The sequence below is a fragment of the Bos grunniens genome, chromosome 12 (assembly GCF_055505025.1).
Source record: "Bos grunniens cultivar Pamir isolate PY7600 chromosome 12, Bosgru_T2T1.0, whole genome shotgun sequence".
NCBI classification, from domain to species: domain Eukaryota; kingdom Metazoa; phylum Chordata; class Mammalia; order Artiodactyla; family Bovidae; genus Bos; species Bos grunniens.
The window spans coordinates 78,040,465-78,067,353 of NC_141176.1; the positions used below are offsets into that span (position 1 = coordinate 78,040,465).

A 26,889-nucleotide genomic window follows, 5' to 3' on the forward strand; every position below is an offset into this window, starting at 1 on the left:
CACCAGTTCTCTTAGTCAAGACACCCCTCACTATTCAACCTTAAATTGTTTTCACAGTAAAAAAAAAAAACAAAAAAAAACTACTCCTACATTTCAAATGTAGACCCCTAGGAACTCAGCCCCAGTGTCATCCCACAAAGTCCACAACCCCTCCAGGGAAGCTAGTGGGTCTGGGGCCCCAGTGACCACAGGCAGGGCTCCAGGCAGGTACTCTGGGAGCCCGAGCCCCTTGCAGAGCAAATCGCAGGAACCTGGGCCAGAGCTCAGCCTATGAGTGAATCAGATGGAGAGTCTGGAGGCAGCAGGCTGCAGCTCAGTCCCTCTCATGAGCCTGACATCAGATGAGCAACTTAACCTCAGTTTCTTCATCTCAAAACAAGATCAAACAACTCATCCACATGTTCTGAGAAATCAAATCACCAACCTACTCAGCAAATGTCAGCTTTCTTTTCCACTTCTCTCTAACCACGAGTGGTCATGTGCTTTGGACTTGGGTCAGAAAACTCTTAAGGAGACACTCTGGACACTGAGTCTGTGATCAAAAACAAGACTCTGGAATGTAAACACATATACCATATGTTTGCTAAGTCCAAAAGGATTCATTTTTACATTTTCACATGTGTTAGCTCAGCATTCATACCTAAGTTTCTTGACTAACACCTTTTCAAATTTAGTACTAAAACAGATTTTTTTCTCCTTGATTCATAATTGCCTGCCAATAATCCCTAAAAGTGGATGTTAATCAAATCTGACAGGGTGTTGTGTCCAAGATGAACCAACCCAAAAGTTTTAAGATGTTTTCTTCCTAATATCCCATCACAAATGAGGTAATACAAATAATTACAATGAAGAGATCATTTAATGCCTTTGAATTTTTCATAAATGATGCTTTTATCCATATCACTAGAAAAATACACTATTTTCCAAGTTTGTAAAGATTTCCAAGTCATGCCATAGAAATGACTGAGTCAGCAACCAGTTGTATAACAGTTATTCCTGTATAAAGGCTGTGTTAATCCTATAATCCTATATAAGGGCTCTATTAAGAGGGGACACATCTTGTGGTGGAGGCGATACAAGAAAGACAGACAGAGGCCCCACCTCCATTCATTCAATCAGCAGAGGTTTGCTGAGGAGCCAGGCACTGTCCTAAGTGCTGAGGATCCACCCACAGGTCAAGATAGAAGACAATACTCTGCACCGTGTAGAGGACACAGTGAGCAAGCATAGAAAACCCACTATTGGGCTGTGACCTGTGCTCTGAAGGAAAAAGAAGAGCAGCTGCTGTCTTAGATGTGGAGACACGGGAGCCCTGAGACTAAGTGGGGAAACATACTGGAAGAAGGCACAGCAGGTACAGGGTTCCTGGGACAGAACACGCTGGGCTGAGGTGCCTTCCTGCATTCATAGTTTATGGGTGGCAGGCGGTGGTGGTGGTTTAGTGGCTAAGTCGTGTCTGTCTGACTCTTGCAACCTCATGGACTGAGCCCACCAGGCTCCTCTGTCCATGAGATTTTCCAGGCAAGAATACTGGAGTGGGTTGCCGTTTTCTTCTCCAGGGGATCTTCCTGACCCAGGAGTCGAACCCGGGTCTCCTGCACTGCAGGCAGATTCTTTCCCAACTGAGCTACAATGGGTGGCAGGGGGACTCATAAATGGTCAAGTGCACCCACTGAGGGCTGAGGGAAGACAGAGGGCACCGCGCCCCCTGGAGGAGCAGGAGGGAATGGCAGGTCCCATCCTCCACCTTCCTTCTGTGTCCTGGGGCACTGCTCCCTGGCTCTGGAACAGAGGGACCAGTATGCACAGACAGACAGGAGTGAGAAAGGACCCCCACAGAGCCAGCACAGCTGGACACCGAGTGGGTGTGCAGATGAACTGGAAAGGCTGATGGGAGCAGACAGCAAGGAAGCCTGTTTGTTTGAGGACCTGGAGCTGCTTTGTGAATGTGGTGGTGGGTGGAGGTGAGGTGGGGGGAGGTGTGTCCATGAAGGGCTGGAGCAGGTGGGTGAGCTGTGTAGACAGCACCATGGGAGTCTGATCAGGACAGACCCCAAGATCTGATGATGCAGGAGGCAGGGGTCTAGTGATGTGGGGCTGAACCAGGATGGGATCCATGGCTGGACACAGCTAAGACTGCATCAGTTCACATAAGGCCCTCACCTTCTGTAGCTGATAGAATCCACTGTGTTCACAGCTGCTGCTGCTGCTAAGTCACTTCAGTCGTGTCCAATTCTGTGCGACCCCATAGATGGAAGCCCACCAGGCTCCCCCGTCCCTGGGATTCTCCAGGCAAGAACACTGGAGTGGGTTGCCATTTCCTTCTCCAATGCGTGAAAGTGAAAAGTGAAAGTGAAGTCGCTCAGTCGTGTCCGACTCTTAGCAACCCCATGGACTACAGCTACCAGGCTCCTCCATCCATGGGATTTTCCAGGCAAGAGTACTGGAGTGGGGTGCCATTGTGTTCACAGCATAAAGCTATAAAAGTCATGACCTTGGATATAAATTCATGACTGAAGGAAACTGTTAACGGCAAGCAGAAGTGTAAGTCATTCATTTGTAATATAAAACCCTCCTTATGACTAAGCTTCCACATGACCACCATATCTCACAGCATATTGTTCCATCCGATTCTCTGACTTGAGAACACTCTCCAGTTGCTGCTGAGTGGTTTCCTAAATTGCTTTCATGCTCTCTGCTTTAACTTTCCCTAGAGAATGTGGTTCTGATTACAAACAACAGTCTTAAGCTTGCTTCTATCAAGTATATATCCAAAGCAGTATACTCAAAATATTTGAAAAGATTTTATAAATATCTCCAGTGTTTGAAAAAGAACTCAGGAGAACTTCTGCAATCAGCACCATGTACTTGGCACCAAAATGCCTTGCTCTCCCCTCCCTGTGACACAGATGCAGTGACCAGCAGAATCTGTTCCTGCCGTGATGGAGAACTTGTGCAGATTCTCACAAGACAGGGTGACACACATTTGTGAGCTCAGGGTGGGGCGCTGGGAACAAGGAGGCTGAGCTACTCAGGATGCCAGGAGGGCGGGAGTGGGGAATCCCTGTCACAGCACAAGCTCCTGTCACTGAACTCATGACAAGACACAGGCACTTTTCTAAGGGAAAATTCATCAAGTCATGAACAGGACAGGCTTGGAAAGGGGGGTCAGATCAGAGAGCTGGAGACCATGCCATGTGTCATCTGCCCTGTTCCCTCTTGTTCTCAAGGATTCTGTGCTACTATTCAGGTTTGTATGTGTGTTACAATATACCTAACATGAAATTTACCATTTTTGCTATTTTAAGCATACAGCTCAGTGGCATTAAGTACATTCACATTGCTGTGCAACCATCACCACCATCCATCTTCACAAATCTTTTATCACCCCAACACTAAGCATGTTTTATACAAGGGCAGGTTCCATCAAAGTCTAACAACGCCCGCTTAGTGGACGTGGAATCCTAGCTCCTAGCCAGCTACTAGTGTCCAGAGCGAAGAGCTCCTCACAGGTCTCCCTCTCACATTTGTTGACTCTGCTGAAGTCTCTACTTTGCTATTCTGGACCTGACATGTAAATCAATCATGTCCCCTCAGATTTACATGTGGTCACCTGAGTCATCAATACCTTAGAATTTGGTGTCATGAACTTTAAAGAGGTAATCATTACCCTTAATTATACTGGACCTAATCTAATCTGACTGATGTGTTTAGATGAAGAGACTTAGACACAAGGACAGAGACACAAGCATGAAATCAATAAAGTTAGAACACACCCCCTCACCATGCACAAAAATAAACTCAAAATGGCTTAAACACTTAACCATAAGACATGACACCATAAAACTCCCAGTAGAGATTACAGGCAAAACATTCTCTGACATAAATTATACCTATGTTTTCTTTGGTCAGTCTTCTAAGGCAATAGACATATAAGCAAAAATATACAAAAGGGGGCTTCGCTGGTGGCTCAGTGGCAAAGAATCCACCTGCCAGTGCAGAAGACATGGGATTCTTCCCTGGTCCAGGAAGATCCCACATGCACAAAACACCTAGCCCATGCACCATAACCACTGAGCCTGTGCTCTGGAGCCCAGGAACCACAACTACTCGCCCACATACCATAGAGCTGGGCTCTGCAACGAGAGAAGCCATCACCATGAGAAGTCCACGCACCACCACTAGAGAGTAGCCCCTGCTCACTGCAACTAGAGAAAACCCCAACCATGTGAGGACACAGCGAGAGGATGTGGTCAGAAGCCAAGGAGAGAGGTCTCAGGAGAAACCAGACCACCCACACTTTGAACCTGTAGCCTCAAGAACAGTGAGAAATTTAATTTCTATTCTTTGAGCACCCCCATCTGTGGCAACTTGCTATAGACTGAATGTTTTTCTCCTCAAAAGTCATCTATTGAGACCTAATCCCCACTGGGTTGGTATTAGGAGGTGGGGCCATCGGGAGGGACCAGATCATGAGGGTGGAGCCTCCATGTAAGGGATTAGTGCCCTGATAAAAGGAACCACAGGGCTCCCTCACCTCTGCCACCACACGAGGCCACAGGAATCAGACCCTCACCAGACTGAATTTTCAGCACCCTGACTAGGATTTTTCCAGGCTCCAGAACCTTGAGAGATAAACTTCTGTTATTTCTTTTTTTTTTTCTTTTAATTTTATTTTATTTTTAAACTTTACAAAATTGTATTAGTTTTGCCAGATATTAAAATGAATCTGCCACAGGTATACATGTGTTCCCCATCCTGAACCCTCCTCCCTCCTAGACTTCTGTTATTTCTAAGCCACCCAGCTCTGGTGTCCTATGAGAGCAGCCTGGACAGACACAGTTCTAGAAACACAGGACCTGACGGAGAGAATTCCCAAACAGCTCCTCTCTGCTGCACACCCCGCCTCCTCCAGGCAAGGACATGCCTGCTATTTTCCTCACAGCCTTACTTTCGCCTCCCTCCACACCTGAGCTTCTTCTACTCTTTCTTCAGCAAAGGACTGGGTCCTCATCTCAGCCTCCACACACCTGCCCCGCCTTCAGGCCCCCAGGGTACTTCCTGCCCAGCCCTGGGCACAGGGAGCTTTCCAACTTCAGTGAAAGCCTCCAGCTGACACTTCCACTTTACATTCCGCACTTACTATCCTGTATTTAAACCCTGACTAGGCTGAGCTTTTCCCAGGCATCTGTCTTAACAAGCTCCACGTGAGCTGGGCGTCCTAGTCTCCCTTATTCTGCCCAGTGTGGGTCCTTCCCATCTCCTGGCTCACCATCCTTCTTGTAAACTAAGAGGTTTATGCAGTAACATCTGTAAAGGCATTGATCTCAGTGCACACAGCAGGGTGTTTATAAGTGTAGATGGAAGGCTCACTGGCTTTAACAAAGTGAACAACAGCAAGCAACCTGACCACGAGGGAGATGTGAAGGCTGTTTTAGAAGAAAAACAAGTTCTCAAGGCTTTCAAAAAGGCCAGTCTAGACTCCATAAGAGGCCTCAGTCAGTGTGCGTTAGGACACATTATACACAGAAAAGAATCAGAGTTGTTCTGCTTTAGTCATTGTGTAGCCAACCAGGATCCACTGACAAGTTCTACATTTTAGAAACAGGAATGAGAGTCAAGACTTAAGCCAGATTATAGGTGACACTACATTGTAGGTCTAAGTATTAATTCTAGTAAGCATCCATGAAATAACATGAAATAGTTGAAATCATACTCAGATGTGGAATACATGATTCTCAAATTCTAGACTTCATTAAGTCTAGACTTAATAAAGACTTTATTTCCAAAGTGATAGAATAAAAAGCATAAACCAACAGGGTCTTTCCATGGAAGCCCTATGTCAGTACTGAAAACTTCACTTCTAATGTGCCTTAAGCAAATAATGGAGGGAAAAAACTAGCAGCCAAGTACCAGGTTATAGAGTCTCTCTCTCTGATTTTAAAACCTTATATCGTCTTTCTTATTCCTGGGGTCTGGATCCACCTGGAGTGTCTGGTAATCAATTGCAAGTAGCAGGAGGGAAACTGCTATCTATCCCTGACTCTCTAAAGCATGGACCCCACTGGCCCCCACACACTGGAAACACCTGCTGTATTTCCTGTCCTGACCTCTTCATGAGGCAAGATTTCTCTACAATGGATCTTCTGCAGATGGAAGGGAGGGGAGGAAGGGACACCAGGGCAGAGGGAGCTGAGTCTCCTGGAGCATAAAGACCTTTCTGAGCTCTCTTCCATCATCTCTGTAGGGCACTTGAAAAGAAGAAACGATAGAAAACAGGAGCAAACTCACTGTTCGAACAAGTGCCTGCTGACTATTGCGTCCACTGCGCTGAGCGGATCGTCCAGGAGGTAGATGTCTGCATCCTGATACACGGCTCTAGAAAACATAGAGAGACGCCAGGAGACGACACTTCACACTCCCTGGGTCTCATCTCTGAATCATGATGGTGTCCAACAACTTCATGTTTCTTCTACAAACCCAGGGAAAGGGCCAAGACCCTGCTTCACACCGGCCCACCGGTGAGCGGGGTCTGTGTGCTCATGTCCGATAGGAGCCGCGGAGGAGGAGGGGCGGATGGCAACTGAAACCCCGTTTACCTGGCGAGGCTGACCCGGGCTTTCTGTCCTTCACTCAGCGGGATTCCTCTGTCTCCTATCTCAGTTAGATCTCCTTCCTCCAAAAGCTGTAAATCCTATACAGATAGGAAAGGGGAAAAAGAAAAAGATATAAATTGTGTTCTACTACCATCTTACAGTTTTAGCATTAGTTCCTCATACAAGTATTTGATTAACATGCATATATGCTCAGCTGATAAGTCATATTCAACTCTTTGTAACCCTGTGGACTAGGACTTGTCAGGCTCCTCTGTCCATTGGATTCTCCAGGAAACCACACTGGAGTGGTTTGCTGTTTCCTCCTCCAGGAGATCTTCCTGACCCAGGGATTGAATCAGTGTCTCCTGCGTCTCCTGCACTGGCAGGTGGATTCTTTACCACCGAGTGACCTGGGAAGCGACAGCAGTGGGTATAAGTCAGAGTAACTAAACTGTGACCTTGAAAATGCAAAAAAAAAAAAAAAATCTCAGTGTTTATCTGTTTTCATTCTGTAGTTTGGGAAAGCATGTACGCATTTGACCATTTTAACAGTATTTACTGAGGACCTACTGTATGACAGGCATTGCTCTGGGCACAGTGAACTCGGTTGTGAAGAAACAAACCTCCTAGAGTTTCTTTCCATGATGGAAGGTGGACAATATGGAAAATAACCTGAGCACAAGTACTGAGGACAGGAAGGAAAAGGAACTGGCTCAGGGGGACAGAGAGTGAAGGAGGGAAGTGAGTCCACACTGGGGTGTGAGGGCTCAGAGCCAGTGTGAGCAGATCTGGGGGAGGGGCAGGGGCTCAGGCAGACCTGGAGAGGCTGCTCCACACAGAGGGAGGGGCGAGTGCAGGGACCATGGGTAGATGCCCAAGACGTTCAGGACAAGGAGGCAGGAGAGCAGAGCAGAGTAAGAATGAGGGGCGTGAGGGCAGAGACAGAGCAGGAGGACCCTGGGGTCACTCTAGTAAGAAGAGGAGGGGAAGGTTGGACCTATTTGAGGTTTTAAGGAATCACTCCTGTGCTTTACAGAAAAAGACAGTAAGTGGGGAAGGGTGTGGGTAGATACAAGTGAGAATGTTACTGGAATAATTGAGGTGAGAGATGACAGTGGTCAGGACCAGAGTGAGAGCAGTGGGAATGGAGAGATGGGGTTACACTCCAGGCACATGTTGAAGGCGAAGTCCAAAAGATCTGCTGACAGGATGGGTGTGGGTTGTAAGAGGAGAATGTGGTATTTGGGGCATAAGGAAGGGGAAGAACAGGGTCTCCATTTACTGAGCTGGAGAAGATGGTGGGTACAGGTTTAGGGGACTTCGCTTGTGGACAAGCTGAGATGACCTCTCGGTGATGTTACATTGCAGCTGGACATGCAAGTGTGAAGGTCTGTTCTAGAGACACAGGTGTGAGGCTGGCAAAGGCACAGGACTTCTTTTTATCAAGGAATGAGTGTCTCTTAAAAAGACATTTTACTGATCTCTGCCTCAGCTTCCCACTTTCAGAGAAGGGATAACACCTGACCCAAGTCTTCACAGTGATACTTAAAGTGAGTGACAGACAAGGTCTGTACAAGAAATGGGAGCAGAAAGAGCAAGCTGAGCAGGAAAACCAAAAGGAAAGAAACAGTGTGCTCGAGGGACACCAAGCAGATCAGCTGGACTAAGTAGATACTTGTCTGTGAAAGCAGGAAAACTCAAAGCTAAGAAGGAAATAAAGTTGTAACTTGAGGATCTCGGAATCAATCAAAAGTTATATTTGAATATTATTTAAGAAGTAAATAGACAAATCAGCCTATTTTCCCCAGGGTACCATGGGGAAAAAAGAGAATAGATGACAAGTACATTCCCAAAATGACGCGATAGAAATCAGGCTTAAGAAGTTGTTCAGTCACTCAGTTGTGGTTGACTCTTTGTGATCCATGGAACTCAACTCCAGCCTTCCTTGTCTTTTACTATCTCGTGGAGCTTGTTCAAACTCATGTCCACAGAGTCAGGGATGCCATCCAACCATCTCATCCTCTGTCATGCCCTCTCCTCCTGCCTTCAATCTTTTTCAGCATCAGGGTCTTTTCTAATGACTCGTTTCTTCCCATCAGATGGTCAAAGTATTGGAGCTTCAGTCCTTCCAATGAATATTTGGGGTTGATTTCCTTTACAATTGACATGTTTGATCTCTTTGAAGTCCAAGTGACTCTCAAGAGTCTTCTCCAACACCACAGTTCAAATACATCTATTCTTCTGCACTCAGCTTTCTTTATGATACAACTCTCACATCCATACATGACTACTGGAAAAACCATAGCCCTGCCTAGATGGAACTTTGTTGGCAAATTAATGCCTCTGCTTTTTAATATGCTGTCTAGGTTTGTCATAGCTTTTCTCCCAAGGAGCAAACATTTTTAATTTCATGACTGCAGTCACCATCTGCAGTGATTTTGGAGCCCAAGAAAATAAAGTCTATCACTGTTTCCATTGTTTCCCCATCTATTGCCATGAAGTGATGGAACTGGATGCCATGATCTTAGTTTTTTGAATGTTGAGTTTTAAGCCAATTTTTTTCACTCTACTCTTTCACATTCATCAAGAGGCTCTTTAGTTTCCCTTCGCTTTCTGCTATAAGTGTGGTGTCATCTGCATATCTGAGATTATTGATATTTCTCCCAGCAATCTTTATTCCATCTTGTGCTTCATCCAGCCTGGCATTTCACATGGTGTACTCTGCATATAAGTTAAATGAGCAGGGTGACAATATATAGCCTTGTACTCCTTTCCCAATTTGGAATCAGTCCGCTGTTCCACGTCCAGTTCTAATTGTTGCTTCTTGACCTCCATACAGGTTTCACAGGGGGCCAGTAAGGTGGTCTGGTATTCCCATCTCTTTTAGGAATTTTCCACCCTTTTTTGTGATCCATACAGTGAAAGGCTTTATCATATCAATGAAGCAGAAGTAGATGCTTTCTGGAATTCTTGTGCTTTTTCTATGAGTCAACAGATGTTGGGAATTTGATCCCTGGTTCCTCTGCCTTAGACTTAAGTTACATGGTATTTCATTAGAAGTCTTAGGTTGCCTGCAATTATCAATTGGCACATTCTGTCACAGACAGGGTTTGTTTGGAGTTTTATCTACTAAACCCCCCATGCCTCAACATAGGATGCACAGCAGTACCTTTGTGCAGGTGAAGCCCTCACTTTTCTGTCTCTACTGCAGCAAACTTGGGGAGAAAGCAAGTAGCACACTGGTGTCACCAGGACAAACAAGTCCTTTGATCTCCCTAAGTCTCATTTTCCTCTGCTATAGAATGTGCTGCAGAAATCAGAGTCACTGAACTCAAGGGTGCTGTGAGAATCTAAAGAATTGTGTGAACACCTCCACAAATGAAAAATGGGCATGAGTTGATTATAACTTGCTGTTGGTGACTGATTCCTATTTTCTCACCAAGGCAACAATGTGACCCTGTTTACAGTGTGAATCATAACATACAAAGCACATGACCACCATGGAAGAAAGAGACTCCATCATAACTCTCCCTGACAACCATAAAGACACAGACACACACAGGTTCTCCACTCACTCAAATCTTAATGGAGGTGCATCTGATGAAAGGCAGCAAATGCTCTGCTGTGATAATTTATAATTACCTCACATTCTTTCTTTCTTGAGCTCAGAAATTAATACCATCTCTTGCTTTGGGTTTTCATTGAAAAAATGAGCTATGTTATGTTCTCAGTCTCATGCCCACACATAGAATTACTTGGCCTCTCTTTCCCTGTTGAGAGTCCTTGCAAACTGTTCCGCTTAGTTTTTATGCTTTGATTCTATGTTGTTCAAATGGTTTTCTTCTTAAAATAGCCCCACATTTTAATACAGAAATCTTAACCACATTCTAGAAAAAGCACTCATGGTCTCTCTTTCCAGGACCTAAGAAATTATCTCTGAGTCTGGTAATAATACTTTGACTGTGTTGTTGACTCTGAAAATTATATATGAACAAGCCACCAAGGGGAAAAACATTTTGGAGGATTTGAAGTAAAACCAAGTAGAGTTGATTTGTCAGCCAACGTATTCTGATTAGATTAAAGGGGAAAAGCCTGAGCTGAGCATATATTACAGTTCCTTCCACTGACAGGAAAGTGCTCTTATTCCTATTTGTTACCTCAAAGTTAAGTAAGTAAGTGTTAGTTACTCAGTCATGTTCCAATTCTGTGATCCCATGGACTATAGCCTACCAGGCTCCTCTGTCTATGGAATTCTCCAAGGCAAGAATACTGGAGTGGGTTGTCATTTTCTTCTCCAGGGGATATTTCCAACCCAGGGAGTGAGCCCAGGTCTTCCTGTATTTCAGACAGATTCTGTACTGTCTGAGCGACCAGGGAAACCCCCAAATTTAATCAATTCTCACTGAACAGCAGACACACAAACTAGAGGCGAACTAGGAAAAGGCGATGCTGGTTTGGTGCCATCCATCCAGAAGTACATCAAGGGCCCTTCAGCAATGGTGGAGACTTACAGTAGAAGCACCATGGAGCAGACTGCTGAAATGGTTAATGAGGGCCAGATGTGAGGCCCTGGCAGAGGAGGGCTGGGTTCCAGAGTCAAACAGCAGGAGGCCCTGCCTCCTTCACAGCTTTTCTTCCATTTGGAATTGCTCTTTCTCTCACGACCTGTCAATATCCTGCCCATTTTCTAGGCTCACCCCAAACTCACTCTCCTATGAAACCATCCTGCACTCATCTCTCTTCCTGCTGGGTTTCCAAGGCTCTCATCTCTCACGTCTCAGGAAGGACCATCTTATTCTGCTCCATCATTTGTACATGTGCACATGGCTTCTCTCAACTCTTGTTGCGTAAGATCTGTGCATGAAGCTCTGTGCTGGACCCTGATGCTCATTATCTCTAATCCTCACAGCAAGATGCACAGTAAGTACTGGCCCCATTTCACAGATGAGGAAACTGAGACTGAGTGAGGTTACATCACTGCTCAGCTGTTAAACAGAAGAGCTGGAATGTGAACCAGCTCATGTCAGTTCAGAGCCTTCTTTTCTTTCACATCATGCTGCCCAGATGGTGACTGAAGGTATATGTGAAATGAAGACAACTCAATAAAGTAACTCAAGACTTGAAGGCCTCTATACCTAGACATATAAGTATCAATAAACTTATTATCTGATGATTGTCAAAGCAGTCTGAAAAGAAATGTCCAAGTAAGTGATCTATGTGGAAAAATATTAAACTAGAATTTATCAATTTGATACCTTTAAATACATGTTCACTAAACATTTTCAAATGGCTTAAGGATAACATGTAACAAATGTTACATACTATACTGGGTGACAGGATATCGTTATTGTTGATTTACATAATGTACTATGTGTAGAGCACCTATAGAAATATCAACTTGAATAATGGAAGCTAAATACTCTTCCATAAGAAGTTAAATACTTCTTTCTTACATGTCACATTTTATAGATATATTTTCCAGAATCTGGCCGAGCTTATAATTAAGAATTAATTTATTTTAAAACTCATTTACAGAGTACTTGTTAGGTCCCTAGCAATCAGGTGCTTTAAAATGATGACCACATTTCATCCTCAAAAAAAACCTCATGAGGTTGATAGTTTTCTCCATTTTACAGATGAAGAAACAGGCTTGTAAGGATCAAAAAAACCAAAACCAAACATCTGGTCAATAGAATGATTGAAACTCAATTCCTGAACCTTCTGACTCCTAGACCTTGGAGTTGATGTCATTAGCCTGAATCAACATCGCAATCTGATTACTTCACGTCTCCCTGTTTTGTTACAGAAAAATTTTCAGCTCAATGAACTTAAATAGTTACTTCAATAAGTTCTAGTATAATACATCCAGTTGCTACTAACATATGTTATATAAAAATGTTGCTTTTAGAAAGACAGTGATGAAGATCCTACACGCAGGGCAGCAAAGGAGACACAGGTGTAAAGAACAGACTTTTGGACTCAGGTGAGAAGGTGATGGTGGGATAATTTGAGAGAATAGCATTGAAACATGTACAGTACCATAAGTAAAATAGATGACCAGTGCAAGTTTCATGCATGAAGCAGGGCACCCAAAGCCAGTAATCTGGGGCAATCCAGTGGGATAGGGTGGGTAGGGAGGTCGGACGGGGGTTCAGGATAGGGGGACACATGTATACCCATGGCCGATACATGTTGATCTATGGCAAAAATCATCACAATATTATAATTATCCTCCAATTTAAATAAATATTTTTTAAAAAATAAATGTTGCATTTTTATGGCTTTTCCTCCAGGATGTGGGGGATGTAGGGGTAAGGAGAAATCTTTGTTATATTTATATGGATGGATAAATGGATGGAGAGGAAAAGGTTAGAATGATACCGATAGCAACCATTAACTGAAACTCTGGTTTGTTTACATTTCACAGGCATTTTCTGTAGTCTTTACAGTAACCCCAACCGTCCCCCATTTAATAAGAATGGAAACTGAGACAAATATCTGGAGTTACTACCCAGGAACTGGTTCTCTCCAAAGTGAAAGTGAAAGTCGCTCAGTCTTGTCCGACTCTTTTCGACCCCATGGACTATAGTCCATGGAAATCTCCAGGCCACAATACTGGAGTAGGTAGCCTTTCCCTTCTCCAGGGCATCTTCCCAAACCAGGGCTCGAACTGAATCTCCCACATTGCAGGTGGATTCTTTACCAGCTGAGCCACAAGGAAGCCCAAGAATACTGGAATGGGTAGCCTATCCCTTCTCCAGCAGACCTTCCCGACCTAGGAATTGAACTGGGGTCTCCTGCATTGCAGGTAGATTCTTTACCAACTGAGCTATGAGGGAAGCCTGGCCAAGCCTTTTCTACCACACATGCTATCTCTGTGTCTACAGGCCAGACTAAATTCCAGGACGCTACTATTTCCTGTGATTGCCTTATGACCATCCTCTGATACCTGGAATCCAAAAGGAGACAGCCAGAGGCTCTCTTAACTTACTAGGTAGTTCTCAGGTATCATAAAGATCTTGCTGACCTCTTATTAACTGGAGTCATACATGACATTTCAGAGCAGCAACAAAACCTCCTGGAAACCCTCTGACCCAATGTTCTCATTTTGCTGCAGAAACATCAGAGGTCCAGGCAGGTAACAGGACATGTCCAGAGTGACAGCAGGCAAGTGATGAAGCTGGGGCCAGAACTCTCCTCTCCGCTACTTCTCCACTCTGGGCCTCCCTTCCTGCCAAGGATGGGATGGGCATGAGAGGCCCAAACTCCATGTCCCAACTACGCACAAGAACAGGAGAGCAGTCCATGTTTATAGAAATGTCACATCCCATACAGAAGAATCACTGTGCAGCCCAGTCCTGCAGGTCCCCTTCCCACCAGAGTCTGTGCTGCACACTTGCCCCAGGGAGGGTAAAGCCCCAGAACACTGCCCGTGTTACTGGTCCAGTCACCCCACGAGGCTGTTGCAAAGCATCAGCTCCCTGGGATCTGAACTTGAGCTGCAAATGTAGAGATGAGGTGTCTCATTGCTCCAGGCCTCAGTTATACTAACTATAAAGTGAGGAAGGGAATATCGAAGACGCTCATAAAGAATGAATAATACATAAATCTAAATTATCTGTGTGCATGTGCACGTGTGAAAGACAGAAAAAGGCTTTGCACATGGACTCTGAATAAATGGGAGCTACTGTTCTCACTGTGCTACCTTTGCTGTCCCTTCTTTTCTTACATGGAATCTACACCATTTAATAAAACTCTAGCTCATTCCTGCTAATTTAACATCATTTCTGCAAATGCACAATCACCCATGAACAAGAACACAGAATAAAGAAACAAGCCCATTAAACAAGCAATTCTGTCTGTTCATATCATTGTAAAATGCTACTTACTTGATACAGGGCTTCCTAGCTGGCACTAGTGGTAAAGAATCCACCTGGCAATGCTGGAGACATAAGAGACAAGGGTTTGACCCCTAGGTCAGGAAGATCCACTGCAGGAGGGCATGGCAACCCAACCCAGTATTCTTGCCTAGAGAATCCCATGGATAGATAAGCCTGCCAGGCTACAGTCCATAGGGCCGCAGAGTCGGACACACCTGAAGTGACTTAGCACGCACACGCTCACCTGATAAAACCTATGATATTCAAGTAATTTTTTGAGGAGAATTACCATTTCCTCACAAAGCAGGTTTGGAGTCTTCACCACCACACCTTTGAAGATCTGTCTCTGCCTTTTCCTCACAGTACAAGAGAACACTGGAATTCCAGACTGCATTGAACAGAACCCAGGGGTGGGGGTGGTGGAGAGCCCTTTAACACTATTATTCACTGACTTTTATAACCCAAGAGAGTAACACAGTATTTAACGTTATTTACTTTTTTCCCTTTCTTTTTGCCAAATTGTATTCTCCTATCAGTTTAGTTCTCATCATTTATTCACTAATCTTATTTAAATCCCAACATACAGTTAAACCTTTCATCTCATCATTTCCGTGAAACGCAATGCCATTTCTGAAAATAATCTCCCTCAGTGAAATGATGCAGTATTAAAAAGAAATGTTTAAGCATTCCAGTTTCCTTAAATGATAAATTACAAGTCAAAAATGAAGTGGAGAGAGACACTCACAGACTGAAAGGGAACAAGGAAGCATCAGCTAAGTACAGGGGCAGACCTTATGTGGGTTCAAACAGTGGTGAAGGAGATTTCTCAGTGAGATGATCAAAAACACGCAAACACACACTAGCAGGTTGATGACATTCAGGTGAAATATATTTTTTCAGGTGAAATATAGTGATATTTTTACCCCAAAGGCTTTACTATCTTTTACAGAAAACCAATGAAGTGTTTACAGATGAACTGATCTGAGGTCTAGGATCTGCTCCTCAATACTCTGGGTGGGGGTGGGGCTGGCAGAGGGCAGGGGTAGAGATGCAGCGAGACTGGCCACCAGCTGATTCCGGCTGAAGCTGGGGGTGGTACCTGAAGGGTTCATTACACTGTGCTCTCTGTTTTGTAAATTTGTATAGCTTTCCATTAAAAAAGTTAAAAGCTAATGAAACTTCACAGAATGAAACAATCCCCGCCCCACCCCAAACCCCCCCACCAAAGGCATTCTGTAAGTGTCATTATCCCACAAACATTAAAAGGACAGCATATGTAAATACGCCTGCATAAAAACCCAGAAGACCAACTTTAAAAATTAAGCAACATTCAAAAATCTTTCCATTTTGTTAAAAAGAACTTTTGACAAACCTTGTAGTTTAAAATCAACACTATCATTATTTGAAATTCAAGTAAACGCAACTCAAACGTCATTACTCACCTTTTTCAAAGCACAAGCCTCTATTACTTTTTCATATCGTTCTTTGTCATATTTCTTCCCAAATAAAATATTACTCTTCACAGTTCCTGGAAACTCCCAGGGCTGCTGAGGCACATACGCGACCCTCCCGTGCACGTGGACCTGCCCCTGGCTCCGGGGCAGCTCCCCCAGCAGAGCACGTAACAGTGACAACTGAAACAGACGGCAACACACACATGTGAACAGGCAGCACTCAGGGCGGAACACACCCCGCAGTGCAGCCGACCCCACCCTGGTGCTTGATACAGGATAGAACCTTTTCCTTCAACAGGATAAAGTACAGCCCTCGCAGTTGATTCAAAAAAAGAAAATAACCCAAATGGTCAAAGAAAACAATGACTGATAAGGAATATATTAATAGTATAGTGAAGTCGCTTAGTCATGTCCAACTCTTTGTGACCCCATGGACTGTAGCCCACCAGACTACTCTGTCCATGGGATTTTCCAGGTTACAATACTGGAGTGGGCTGCCATTTCCTTCTCCAGGGGATCTTCCCAACCCAGGGATCGAAACTGGGTCTCCCACACTGCAGGCAGACTTTACCATATGAGCCACCAGGGAATATAGTATAACCACAGTATAAACAATCTACTCTGCCCAAGTATCCTTCAAATGAAGTTCTACTCAGGAAAGAGTAATTAAGAATGTTAACATCCTTCTCTAGCAGAGCAGCCCAGCAGGATGTGTATTTTCTATGTCTGATGTTTAATTTAGTTGCTCCTGCATCTGGGTATCTTTTACTTGACAAACACTTGTTCTTAAAAAGCTATGTGTGAAGAATATATCAAAAGATGATTACCTGAAAGAACTCTGAAGTGGGCTGTGTCTGCAGAGCAAAAGTCTATCACAGAGGAAATCAGCACATGTACACACTCCCACATTTTTAAAAATAATTTTATTTATCTTGAGTTCTTTTATTTATTTTTCATTTATCTTTTACAATGTTGTATTGGTTTCTGCTGTACCACAATTCTAATTTTATTTATTTTTGTTTGCACTGGGCCTTCATTGCAGTGCACGGGTTTTCTTGTTAAGGAGCACAGGCTCTAGTGGGCAGGCTTCAGCAGCTGCAGCCCATGGGCTCAGCAGTTGCAGCTCCCAGGCTCCAGAGCACAGACCCAATAGTTGTGGTGCACGGGCTTAGTTGCTCCACATGTGGATCTTCCCAGACCAGGGATCAAACCTGTGTCTTCTGCATTGGCAGGTGGACTCTTATACCACTGAGCCAGCAGGGAACCCCACATCCCACATGTAGATTTCTGTATTTTGTTGTTTGTTTGCTGTTTTTTGTTGTTTTGTTGTTTGTTGTGCATGTGCACATTTCCTTCAGATCTTCAACATCACACAGACGTGGTATGTATCCACACCATCAGAGCGCTCACGACACTGGGCTGAAATAATATGTCTGCATGTCTGTCTCGCCCCAGAACCTGGTTGCCTCTGAAAGGCAGAGAGCTGGGGTCTTGCTCCGTCTGTATCTTTATCTCCAGCACGTGGCTGCACATTCACTCCACGTGCACCGACAAGATCACATCAAGTCACAGGAGGAAATACTCAAAGTTTCCGGGAAGATTTTTATGACCTCCAGACTTCCCGGAGGGGCCACAAGATGAAAAGGAGTCCTCATTGTCTCTGTCCATGCTGAACAGCTGTCACATAAACAGTTTCCTTCACTGAGATGTCCAAATTCCCCACAAGCAATTTGCAACTGGGCCATGTGAAGCACCAAGAAGGAAAAGACAATGTGCATTTATCCTGATTTATTTGCCACAGAACCTTCTTGTAAAATGAGTATTTCATGGAAACACTAGAGAAACACTGTTCTAGACACACTCAATTCAAACTGAGTCATACTCGGCTCTGGGCTCCACTCTGAGGATTGAACAGGGGCTGTGGAGTTGCATCAAGCTGACAAAGGCATCACAGCTTACCTTTCCTGCGCCCACAGGTCCAATCACAGTTAACAGTTCACCAGGTCTGACAGTAAAGGAAAGGCCTTGTAGGGTTGGGGTCTCTGATGCCTACAAATTAAAGTTTATAAAAAGGTACCCATTTTAATAAAGTAACACAAATTGTTTTACAAAGGGGAAAAGATAACGATAGTCAACATAACTGATATGCAAAATATAACCCACATTTTTCTCTTTCCTGTTTTAAGATATTGTGTCCTGGAGGTCTCTTCATCAAATCTTATCTCTTTGGGGATCTGAGGCAGCTTTAGCTAACTTTAGGAAGGTTCCTTCTTTGACTAGATTCCCATACGGAGAGAGGAACGTTCCAACTACCACACAATTGCGCTCATTTCACGTGCTAGCAAAGTAATGTTCAAAATCCTTCAACCTAGGCTTCAGCAGTATATGAACAGAGAACTTCTAGATGTGTAACCTGGATTTAGAGAAGACAGAGGAACCAGAGATCAAATTGCTGACATGTGTTGGATCACAGAAAAATCAAGAGAACTCCAGAGAATATCTGCTTCTGCTTCATTGACTATGCTAAAGCCTTTGACTGTGTGGATCACAACAAGCTGTGGAAAATTTATAAACAGATGAGAATACCAGATCATGTTACCTGTCACCTGAGAAACCTGTATGCAAGTCAAGAGGAAACAGTTAGGACGAAACGAATAACAGACTGGTTCCAAATTCGGAAAGGAGTACGTCAGGGCTGTATATTGTCACCCTGCTAATTTAACTTTTATGCAGACTACATGACGCAAAATGCCAGGCCAGATGAAACACAAAATGGAATCTAGAATTCTGGCAGAATATCAACAATCTCAAACACGCAGATGATACCACTCTAATGGCAGAAAGTGAAGAGGAACTAAAGAGCCTCTTGATGAAGGTGAAAGAGGAGAGTGAAAAAGCTGGCTTAAAATTCAACATTCTCAAATCTAAGATCATGGAATCTGGTTTCATCACTTCATGGCAAATAGAAAGAGAGGAAGTGGAAACAGTGGCAGATTTTATTTTCTTGTGCTGCAAAATCACTTCAGACAGTGACTGCAGCCATGAAATTAAAAATGCTTGCTGCTTGGAAGAAAAGATATGATAAACCTAAACTGTGTATTAAAAGGCAGAGACATTACTTTGCCAACAAAGGTCCATATAGTTAAAGCTATGGTTGTTCCAGTAGTCATGTATGGATGTAAGAATTGGACCATAAAGAAGGCTGAGTGCAGAAGAATTGATCTTTTTAAACTGTGGTGTTGGAGAAGACTCTTGAGAGTTCCTTGGACAGCAAGAATATCAAACCAGTCAATCCTAAAGGAAATCAATCTTGAATATTCATTGGAAGGAATGATGCTGAAGCTGAAGCTCCAATATTTTGTCCACCTGATGCAAAGAGCTGACTCATTGGAAAAGACCCTGATGCTGGGGAAGATTGAAAGTAGGAGGAGAATGGGATGACGGAGGATGGGATGGTTGGATGTTATCACTGACTCGATGGACCTAAGTTTGAACAAGCTCCGGGAAAATGGTGAAGGACAGGGAAGTTTGGTATGCTGCAGTTCTTGGAGTTGCAAAGAGCTGGACACTACTGAGCTACTGAACAACAGCAACAGAAATACTGCAGTGGGTATCCATTCCCATGGACAGAGGCACCTGGTGGGCTATAGTCCATGGGGTCACAAAGACTAAGACACAGCTGAAGCGACTGACACTTCACACTTCAGCCTAGAATATTAGATCTGGGTTTTCTGGCTCAGCTGGTAAAGAATCTGCCTGCAATGTGGGAGACCTAGGTTCGATCCATGGGTTGGGAAGATCCCCTGGAGAAGGGAAAGGCTACCCACTCCAGTACTCTGCCCTAGAGATTTTCATGAACCGTATAGTCCATGGGGTCACAAAGAGTGGGACACAACTGAGCAACTTTCACTTTTCAAGAAAAGATGTATTTATGTTCTATATCTTTTGTTTAAGGTGATCCTATTGTATAGCACAGGGAATTATATTTAATACTCTGTAATAAAACATAATGAAAAATGAACTAAAAATTAAAAGAAGAATTTACATACTTTAAGCTCAACACATGCTAATACATTGAAAGCTCTCTTGAAAATGAGAAAAAAAGCAACATGTCAAATGCCTCAGGCTGATTTTACACTTAACCTCCATTCATTGTAAACCTTATTCCTGATTCCGAGAATTTTTATAACATATTCTCAGTAAATGAGAAAGTCATATTTTACAGTGTGTGTAAAATCTCAAAATTCTCCAATAAATCTATATCACAGTTGTCTTTTAGCAGTCACGCTTTTGGAATGAAAGGATTCTTACCTTTTCCCCAAAAGCAGTAAATGCCTGCACATCCACAATCGTTCTACCATCTGATGTCAGCTGAGGGTAGCACTGTGACGTCTCATCAAGTAACAGAAAGTTCTACAGAAAAAGGCAAAACATATATTGTTTATACTGCAAGAACAAAGCACACACAAAAAAACAATTGCTTCTCTGAAATTTGCAATAAAAATTTTATACAGCCTACCTATCATTTTATAGCTGTATTTTATTAGGTCTTGGTTCACCTGAGAAATAGTAAATAGTATATAGTATGTAATATACTATTATTATAGTATGTATACATCTAAGTATATAATACAGTATAGCACATATATATAATATAGCATATATATATATATGTATATATAGTGTATGTGTATGTGTGTGTGAGAGCATGCATGTATAAAACAGATACTAAAGAATTCCTGGCCATGAGGCTATCTTTGCTACTTTCTCAACAAGTGTGCTGGTTCCTTTCTAAGAAGAAAATATGGCTTCAAACTCCAATGCATTTAGAACCTGGACATTTCTATTGTTTTACTTCTGTGTTGCCAACAGTGAACAGGTGAGCTAGTAGGAAATTATTTCATAAGTATTAACTGAATCCCACCAGGTGCCAAGCACCATGCGACACTGCTAGGAACACAGAGAGGAAGGCCCTTCCCAGGCTGTCAGGAAGCAGGTGGCACAGGACAGGCTGGGAACACAAGACCAATGACAGAGACTCTGAGTGCAAACCCTGTACACTCTGCTTTCCCCTTCATGTGCATCAAATCCATATCACTGCTTGTCATTAACTATCACTTAAGTCATCATTCTAAAAAGAAAATGCTCTTAAGTTTCTACACCTTAAAAAATATTTTACCAGCATCTTTTCACAATCACTGTCTCTTCTCCTTAGTCAATGTCCTCTCTCCTCCACAGCAGGAATGGCTGCACCTACCACTTCTTATCCTCTACACTACTTAGCAGCTAATTGATGCAATGTAGCTGAACAAAACAAAGTTCTATGAACTGCTACACAGGACAAGTGAAAGTAAGTGAAGTCATTCAGTCGTATCCGACTCTTTGCGACCCCATGGACTGTAGCCTACCAAGGTCCTCTGTCCATGGGATATTCCAGGCAAGAATACTGGAGTGGGTTGCCATTTCCTTCTCTAGGAGATCTTCCTGACCCAGGAATTGAACCCAGGTCTCCTCCATTGTAAGCAGACACTTTACGGTCTGAGCCACCAGGGAAGTCTCACATAGGACAAACACACACAAGAAAACTCCCTCTTGCCTTGCAAATCCTTAACATAATTCTAAGAGAAAAGCTAGAGTGGTAAAGATACTGAACAAACAATTCATACCATTCCCATTCTTCAAGGTCCCCAAAACTGTGAAAATGTTGCAGAGACTACTGGCTGTGCTCAAAATCTGCTCTCATTCTTCGGTGGTTAACAAACCCTGGATTTTAGCTGACACATGGCAGCCTGAAAGAGGCCCTCTGTCTCCAGCCTCTGCAGCAAATAGAGGTAGCCATGTGACTAAAGCCAGGTCAGTGGAAACCAACAATAACCAGGACCTTCCTCTACCCTAAAACCCGGGCCTTGGAGGCTGCCAGCTGGATCAAGGTCACATGCGGTAAAGTAACAAGAAAGAGTCTGGGTCCCTAACACCATGGAGAATCACACTAGCCTTGGGACTTGTTATCAGGTAAATTATATCCCCACAAAAAAAGATATGCTGAAGTCCTAATCCCAACTACCTGAAAATGTGACTTTATTTGGAAATTCAGTTGTTGTAGATGTAATCAATTAAGGTAAGATCACAGTGGAGTAGGGTGGGCTCTGAATCCAATATGATCAGTGTCCTTAAGAGAGATGCTGAGACAGATATACACAAACACACACACACAAAAAAAAGCTACCTGATGATGGAGACAGAGGCTAGAATGATGGCATTTACAAGTGAAGGAATGCCAAGATTTGTCTGTAACCACTCAAAGCTAACAGAGGCAAGAAAGGATGCTCCCTTATCTAATTCAGAGGGATTCTGACCCTCCTGACATCTTGGTTTCAGACTTCTAGCCTCCAGGATGGTTAAACAATACATTCCTGTGGTTTCAGCCCACCTGGTTTGTGGTAATTTGTAATGGTAGCAGCAGGAATCTCATACAGAACTTTATAAGGATTCTTGCATGAGAGAAAAACACATGACCTGTGTAATCAGCTTTAAATGGGTAACTCTGGCACCCACAGGCAAACTGGATTCTTACCAACAAAGGGTCAACTGAAACAAGCATGTCAGGATGTTTGAGAAAGAAAACAACACACAAATAGTAATCTACTACCTTAAACAACATAAAGACTCTTCAAGTCCTTGACACCCCGTCTATCATGCCTCAGAGCCATAAATGTGATTGCAAAACTTCTACTTCAAAAGAAAAACTGGTAAAAACTGAACATGAAAACCCTTGTGCAGGAAAAGCAAGACAGGATCCTTGCATTTCTCTCAAAGACCAGCTGGCGGGAGACTTGATCCTCTCATTCCCTCCTCTTCTCATCCAGGCTCACAGAGAACCTAATACTAGGCAAAGCTACTTCTGTCCACACCAAGCCCATGTCTAGCAGGAGGCAAGATGAACAGGCAGTGGTCTAAGGACTTCTCTGCAGGCTCTCAACCACTGCAGCCCAAGTCCTCTCTCCACACCACTTCTCCCATCGTCAGCCATGTGGGAGCTCTCATCTGTTCTACCACAGCTTATCTCTTTCCCAATTCTTCTTTCCTCTCAAAACAATATAATTTCAGAATCTCACTCACTAATTAATCATTTCAAACATTGATACTTTTCTTTTTCTGATTCCTTCCCGAGATTTCCCCAACACCAGCAAACTGACCCCAAACACAACACTCCCTCCTGATCTCTCTACAGCACCTCCGAGAGTGTCCACCACACTTAACGCCCCCAGTGATTGACCAGCACCAAAGTCCACACTCCCCAGGTGACCTCTATTCAGACACCCTGAGTTCTGACCCCATCCTTCCTTCTGGCCCATCTCAAATACTAGCCTTACTGGGAACCATCTCAGCACCTCCCCAGCTGGTACTGCCCTCCCTACCTCTGAATCCCCAGAGGAATATTAAGTTACATAGAGGGGAGACACTATGTCATTTATGCACTTATACAGTCCCAACTCCAGCTAAGACTGAGTCTTACACAATCAGACTGTATGGTTGTTCAAATCAGTCCAACCACTGTAGCATGGCTACAGCCTTACATAGTCAAAGCTAACACAGCAACGAGAAAAATGTTATGAGTGTTATGAGAGGCTGGGACCCAGGGTCCTTTATGGGAGCGCTTGCACCTGGACAAACATCTCCTTGAGCAACAAAATACAAAGAAATTGTAAGGGACTAAACATAACTGCACACACGCAAAGGCAATTATGAACAATAAGATATAAAAACCCCATAAGCCAACTGCCATTTTTGAGCTGCCGGGAGCAAACGCAGGGAACTGTGTGTGATCTTGGCACACGGCACCTACAAGACAGTGGGCAAACCACTTAAGTCACCCCTCTGGCTCAAACCACCAAATCTTCCCTACCCTCACCCCTCTTAAGGAACCAGCCCGCCCTTCTCAAAGAGTCAACAGGGCATCAGTTTTTTGTTTTCATACTTTGTGATGCAGCATAAGCCTCAAAAAGCCTTGCTTGAATTTCTCATCTGGCATATATCAATTTCTATTGATTAAAAAGACCAAGGGCCATGGAGAGTAATGTATATGTTATATACCTTGTCTACACAGAATCAGATACAATTTCAGCGTAAGTGTGTCACCAAGACATCAACACTCAATGTGTGTACATTAGAACAGAAATTCCCACGTCCAAACAAAAAAGGTGCCTGAAGTGCTAGCAGGATTTTTCTCCAGGACTCACTCTGATGAAAAAGCTGAAATTAAATGGCCATTAGAGCCATGAAGTGCAGACCCAGAACAGGTTATGCAGGAAAGTATCCACATCAGAACTGAAGCCAAAAAGACTGACTTCCCAGTGGTGGTAATGGAAAACCTAAAGCTGCTCTGTGAATAACATAACCTCAGGGACACATTTTACTGGATGCAAAAGTCACTGAAAACTTTTAGCGCTTTGAAGTTAAAATCTTTCACAATCCTATGGGAGTCATTCAGTGCCAAGACCATGGGTCTGCCTTCATCACTTAGAGAAAAATAGACTTCTTCGGCTGATGAGGTCATAGTAAATCATTCATTTTCACAGAAACAATTGAATCTTCATTTTAAATAGAAATAATTGAGCCCCTACTGTGTGCAAGGCCCTTGTTTTCATGATAAAAATTATTTCAGTTCAGTTCAGTCACTCAGTCCTGTCTGACTCTTTGTGACCCCATGAATTGCAGCATGCCAGGCCTCGCTGTCCATCACCAACTCCCAGAGTTCACCCAAACTCATGTCCATCGAGTCAGTGATGCCATCCAGCCATTCATTCTCTGTCATCCCCTTCTCCTCCTGCCCCCAATCCCTCCCAGCATCAGGGTCTTTTCCAATGAGTCAACTCTTCACATGAGGTAGGCAAAGTATTGGAGTTTCAGCTTTAGCATCAGTCCTTCCAAAGAACACCCAGGACTAATCTCTTTTAGAATGGACTGGTTGGATCTCCTTGCAGTCCAAGGGACTCTCAAGAGTCTGCTCCAACACCAGAGTTCAAAAGCATCAATTCTTCGGCACTCAGCTTGCTTCACAGTCCAACTCTCAGATCCATACCCCTGACTACTTAGGGACAGTTAGTTTAAAAAAGGAGACAACAGGCATGGTGGGAATCACACATTTGAAAAGATGAAGGCAGCTAGAGAGAGGCTTAGACACGAAGTAAAAGAAGAACAGAAACAAAAATGCAGAGATCAGAAATCAACAATAAAACATCTTTGGTGGAAAAAATCCACTTTTAAACACAGAGAACTAAGTGAATCTGAGGCCATGTTTCCTGCCCAGGGAACAGGGACTTCTCAGCAAGTTCCTCCCCTCCCAGACCAGAGAGGAATCCAAGTCACCCCAGGACTGTGCCCAGTCACTGCCTAGACATTCCAGTCAGCACAAGAGATGCAATTTGTTTGCATCTCCTGCTTTTAGACATTTGAATCATCCTGCAGCTATCACTGCATGGCAAAGGCCTGTGTTGCTGCTACTAATACTACTACTGCTAAATGAGCACGGATCTTCAGTTCAGTTCAGTCGCTCAGTCATGTCCGACTCTTTGTGACCCCATGGACTGCAAAACACCAGGCTTCCCTGTCCATCAACAACTCCCAGAGTTTACCCAAACCCATGTTCATGGAGTCGGTGATGCCATCCAACCAGCTTGTTCTCTGTCATCCCCTTCTCCTCCCGCCTTCAATCTTTCCCAGCAGCAGGGTCTTTTCAAATGAGTCAGCTCTTCACATCAGGTGCCCAAAGTATTGGAGTTTCAGCTTCAACATCAGTCCTTCCAATGAAGACTCAGAACTGATCTCCTTTAGGATGGACTTGTTGGATCTTCTAGGTATACAAGGGACTCTCAAGAGTCTTCAACACCACAGTTCAAAATAATCTATTCTTCAGTGCTCAACTTTCTTCACAGTCCAAATCTCACAACCATACATGACTACTGGAAAAACCAAAGCTTTGACTAGATGAAACTTTGTTGGCAAAGTAATGTCCCTGCTTTCTAATATGCTATCTAGATTGGTCATAACTTTCCTTTCAAGGAGTAAGCCTCTTTTAATCTCATGGCTGAGTCACCATCTGCAGTGATTTTGGAGTCCCCCCAAAATAAAGTCTGACACTGTTTCCACCGTTTCCCTGTCTATTTGCCATGAAGTGATGGGACCAGATGCCATGATCTTAGTTTTCTGAATGTTGATCTTTAAGCCAACTTTCTCACTCTTCTCCTTCACTTTCATCAAGAGGCTCTTTAGTTCTTCTTCACTTTCTGCCATAAGGGTGGTGTCATCTGCATATCTGAGGTTATTGATACTTCTCCCGGAAATCTTGATTCCAGCTTCTGCTTCATCCAGCCCAGCATTATTCAGGATGTACTCTGCATGTAAGTTAAATAAGCAGGCTGACAATATATAGCCTTGACATATTCCTTTTCCTATTTGGAACCAGTCTATTGTTCCATGTTCAGTTCTAACTGTTGCTTCCTGACCTGCATATAGGTTTCTCAGGAGGCAGGTCAGATGGTCTGGTATTCCCATCTCTTTCAGAATTTTCCACAGTTTATTGTGATCCACACAGTCAAAGGCTTTAGCATAGTCAATAAAGCAGAAATTGATCTTTTTCTGGAGCTATCTTGCTTCTTTGATGATCCAGCAGATGTTGGCAATTTTATCTCTGGTTCCTCTTCCTTTTCTAAAACCAGCATGAACATGTGGAAGTTCAAGGTTCACATACTGTTGAAGCCTGGCTTAGAGAATTTTGAGCATTACTTTAGTAGCCTGTGAGATGAGTGCAATTGTGCAGTAGTTTGAACATTCTTTGGCATTGCTTTTCTTTGGGAGTGGAATGAAACCTGACCTTTTCCAGTCCTGTGGCCACTGCTGAGTTTTCCAAATTTACTGGCATATTGAGTGCAGCACTTTCACAGCATCATCTTTAGGATT

The 26,889-nt window shown here is 43.6% G+C and overlaps 1 protein-coding gene across 1 annotated transcript in view; it reads right to left on the reverse strand.

Moving 5' to 3' along the window:
• LOC147361945 (ATP-binding cassette sub-family C member 4-like) overlaps window positions 1–26,889 on the reverse strand; it is a 165,716-nt gene that overhangs the window by 102,834 nt on the left and 35,993 nt on the right. Inside the window, 5 exon segments of the mRNA XM_086330257.1 lie at window positions 6,292–6,378; window positions 6,600–6,694; window positions 15,919–16,110; window positions 17,890–17,979; window positions 20,242–20,343. Coding sequence (XP_086186383.1) covers window positions 6,292–6,378; window positions 6,600–6,694; window positions 15,919–16,110; window positions 17,890–17,979; window positions 20,242–20,343 — 566 coding nt within the window.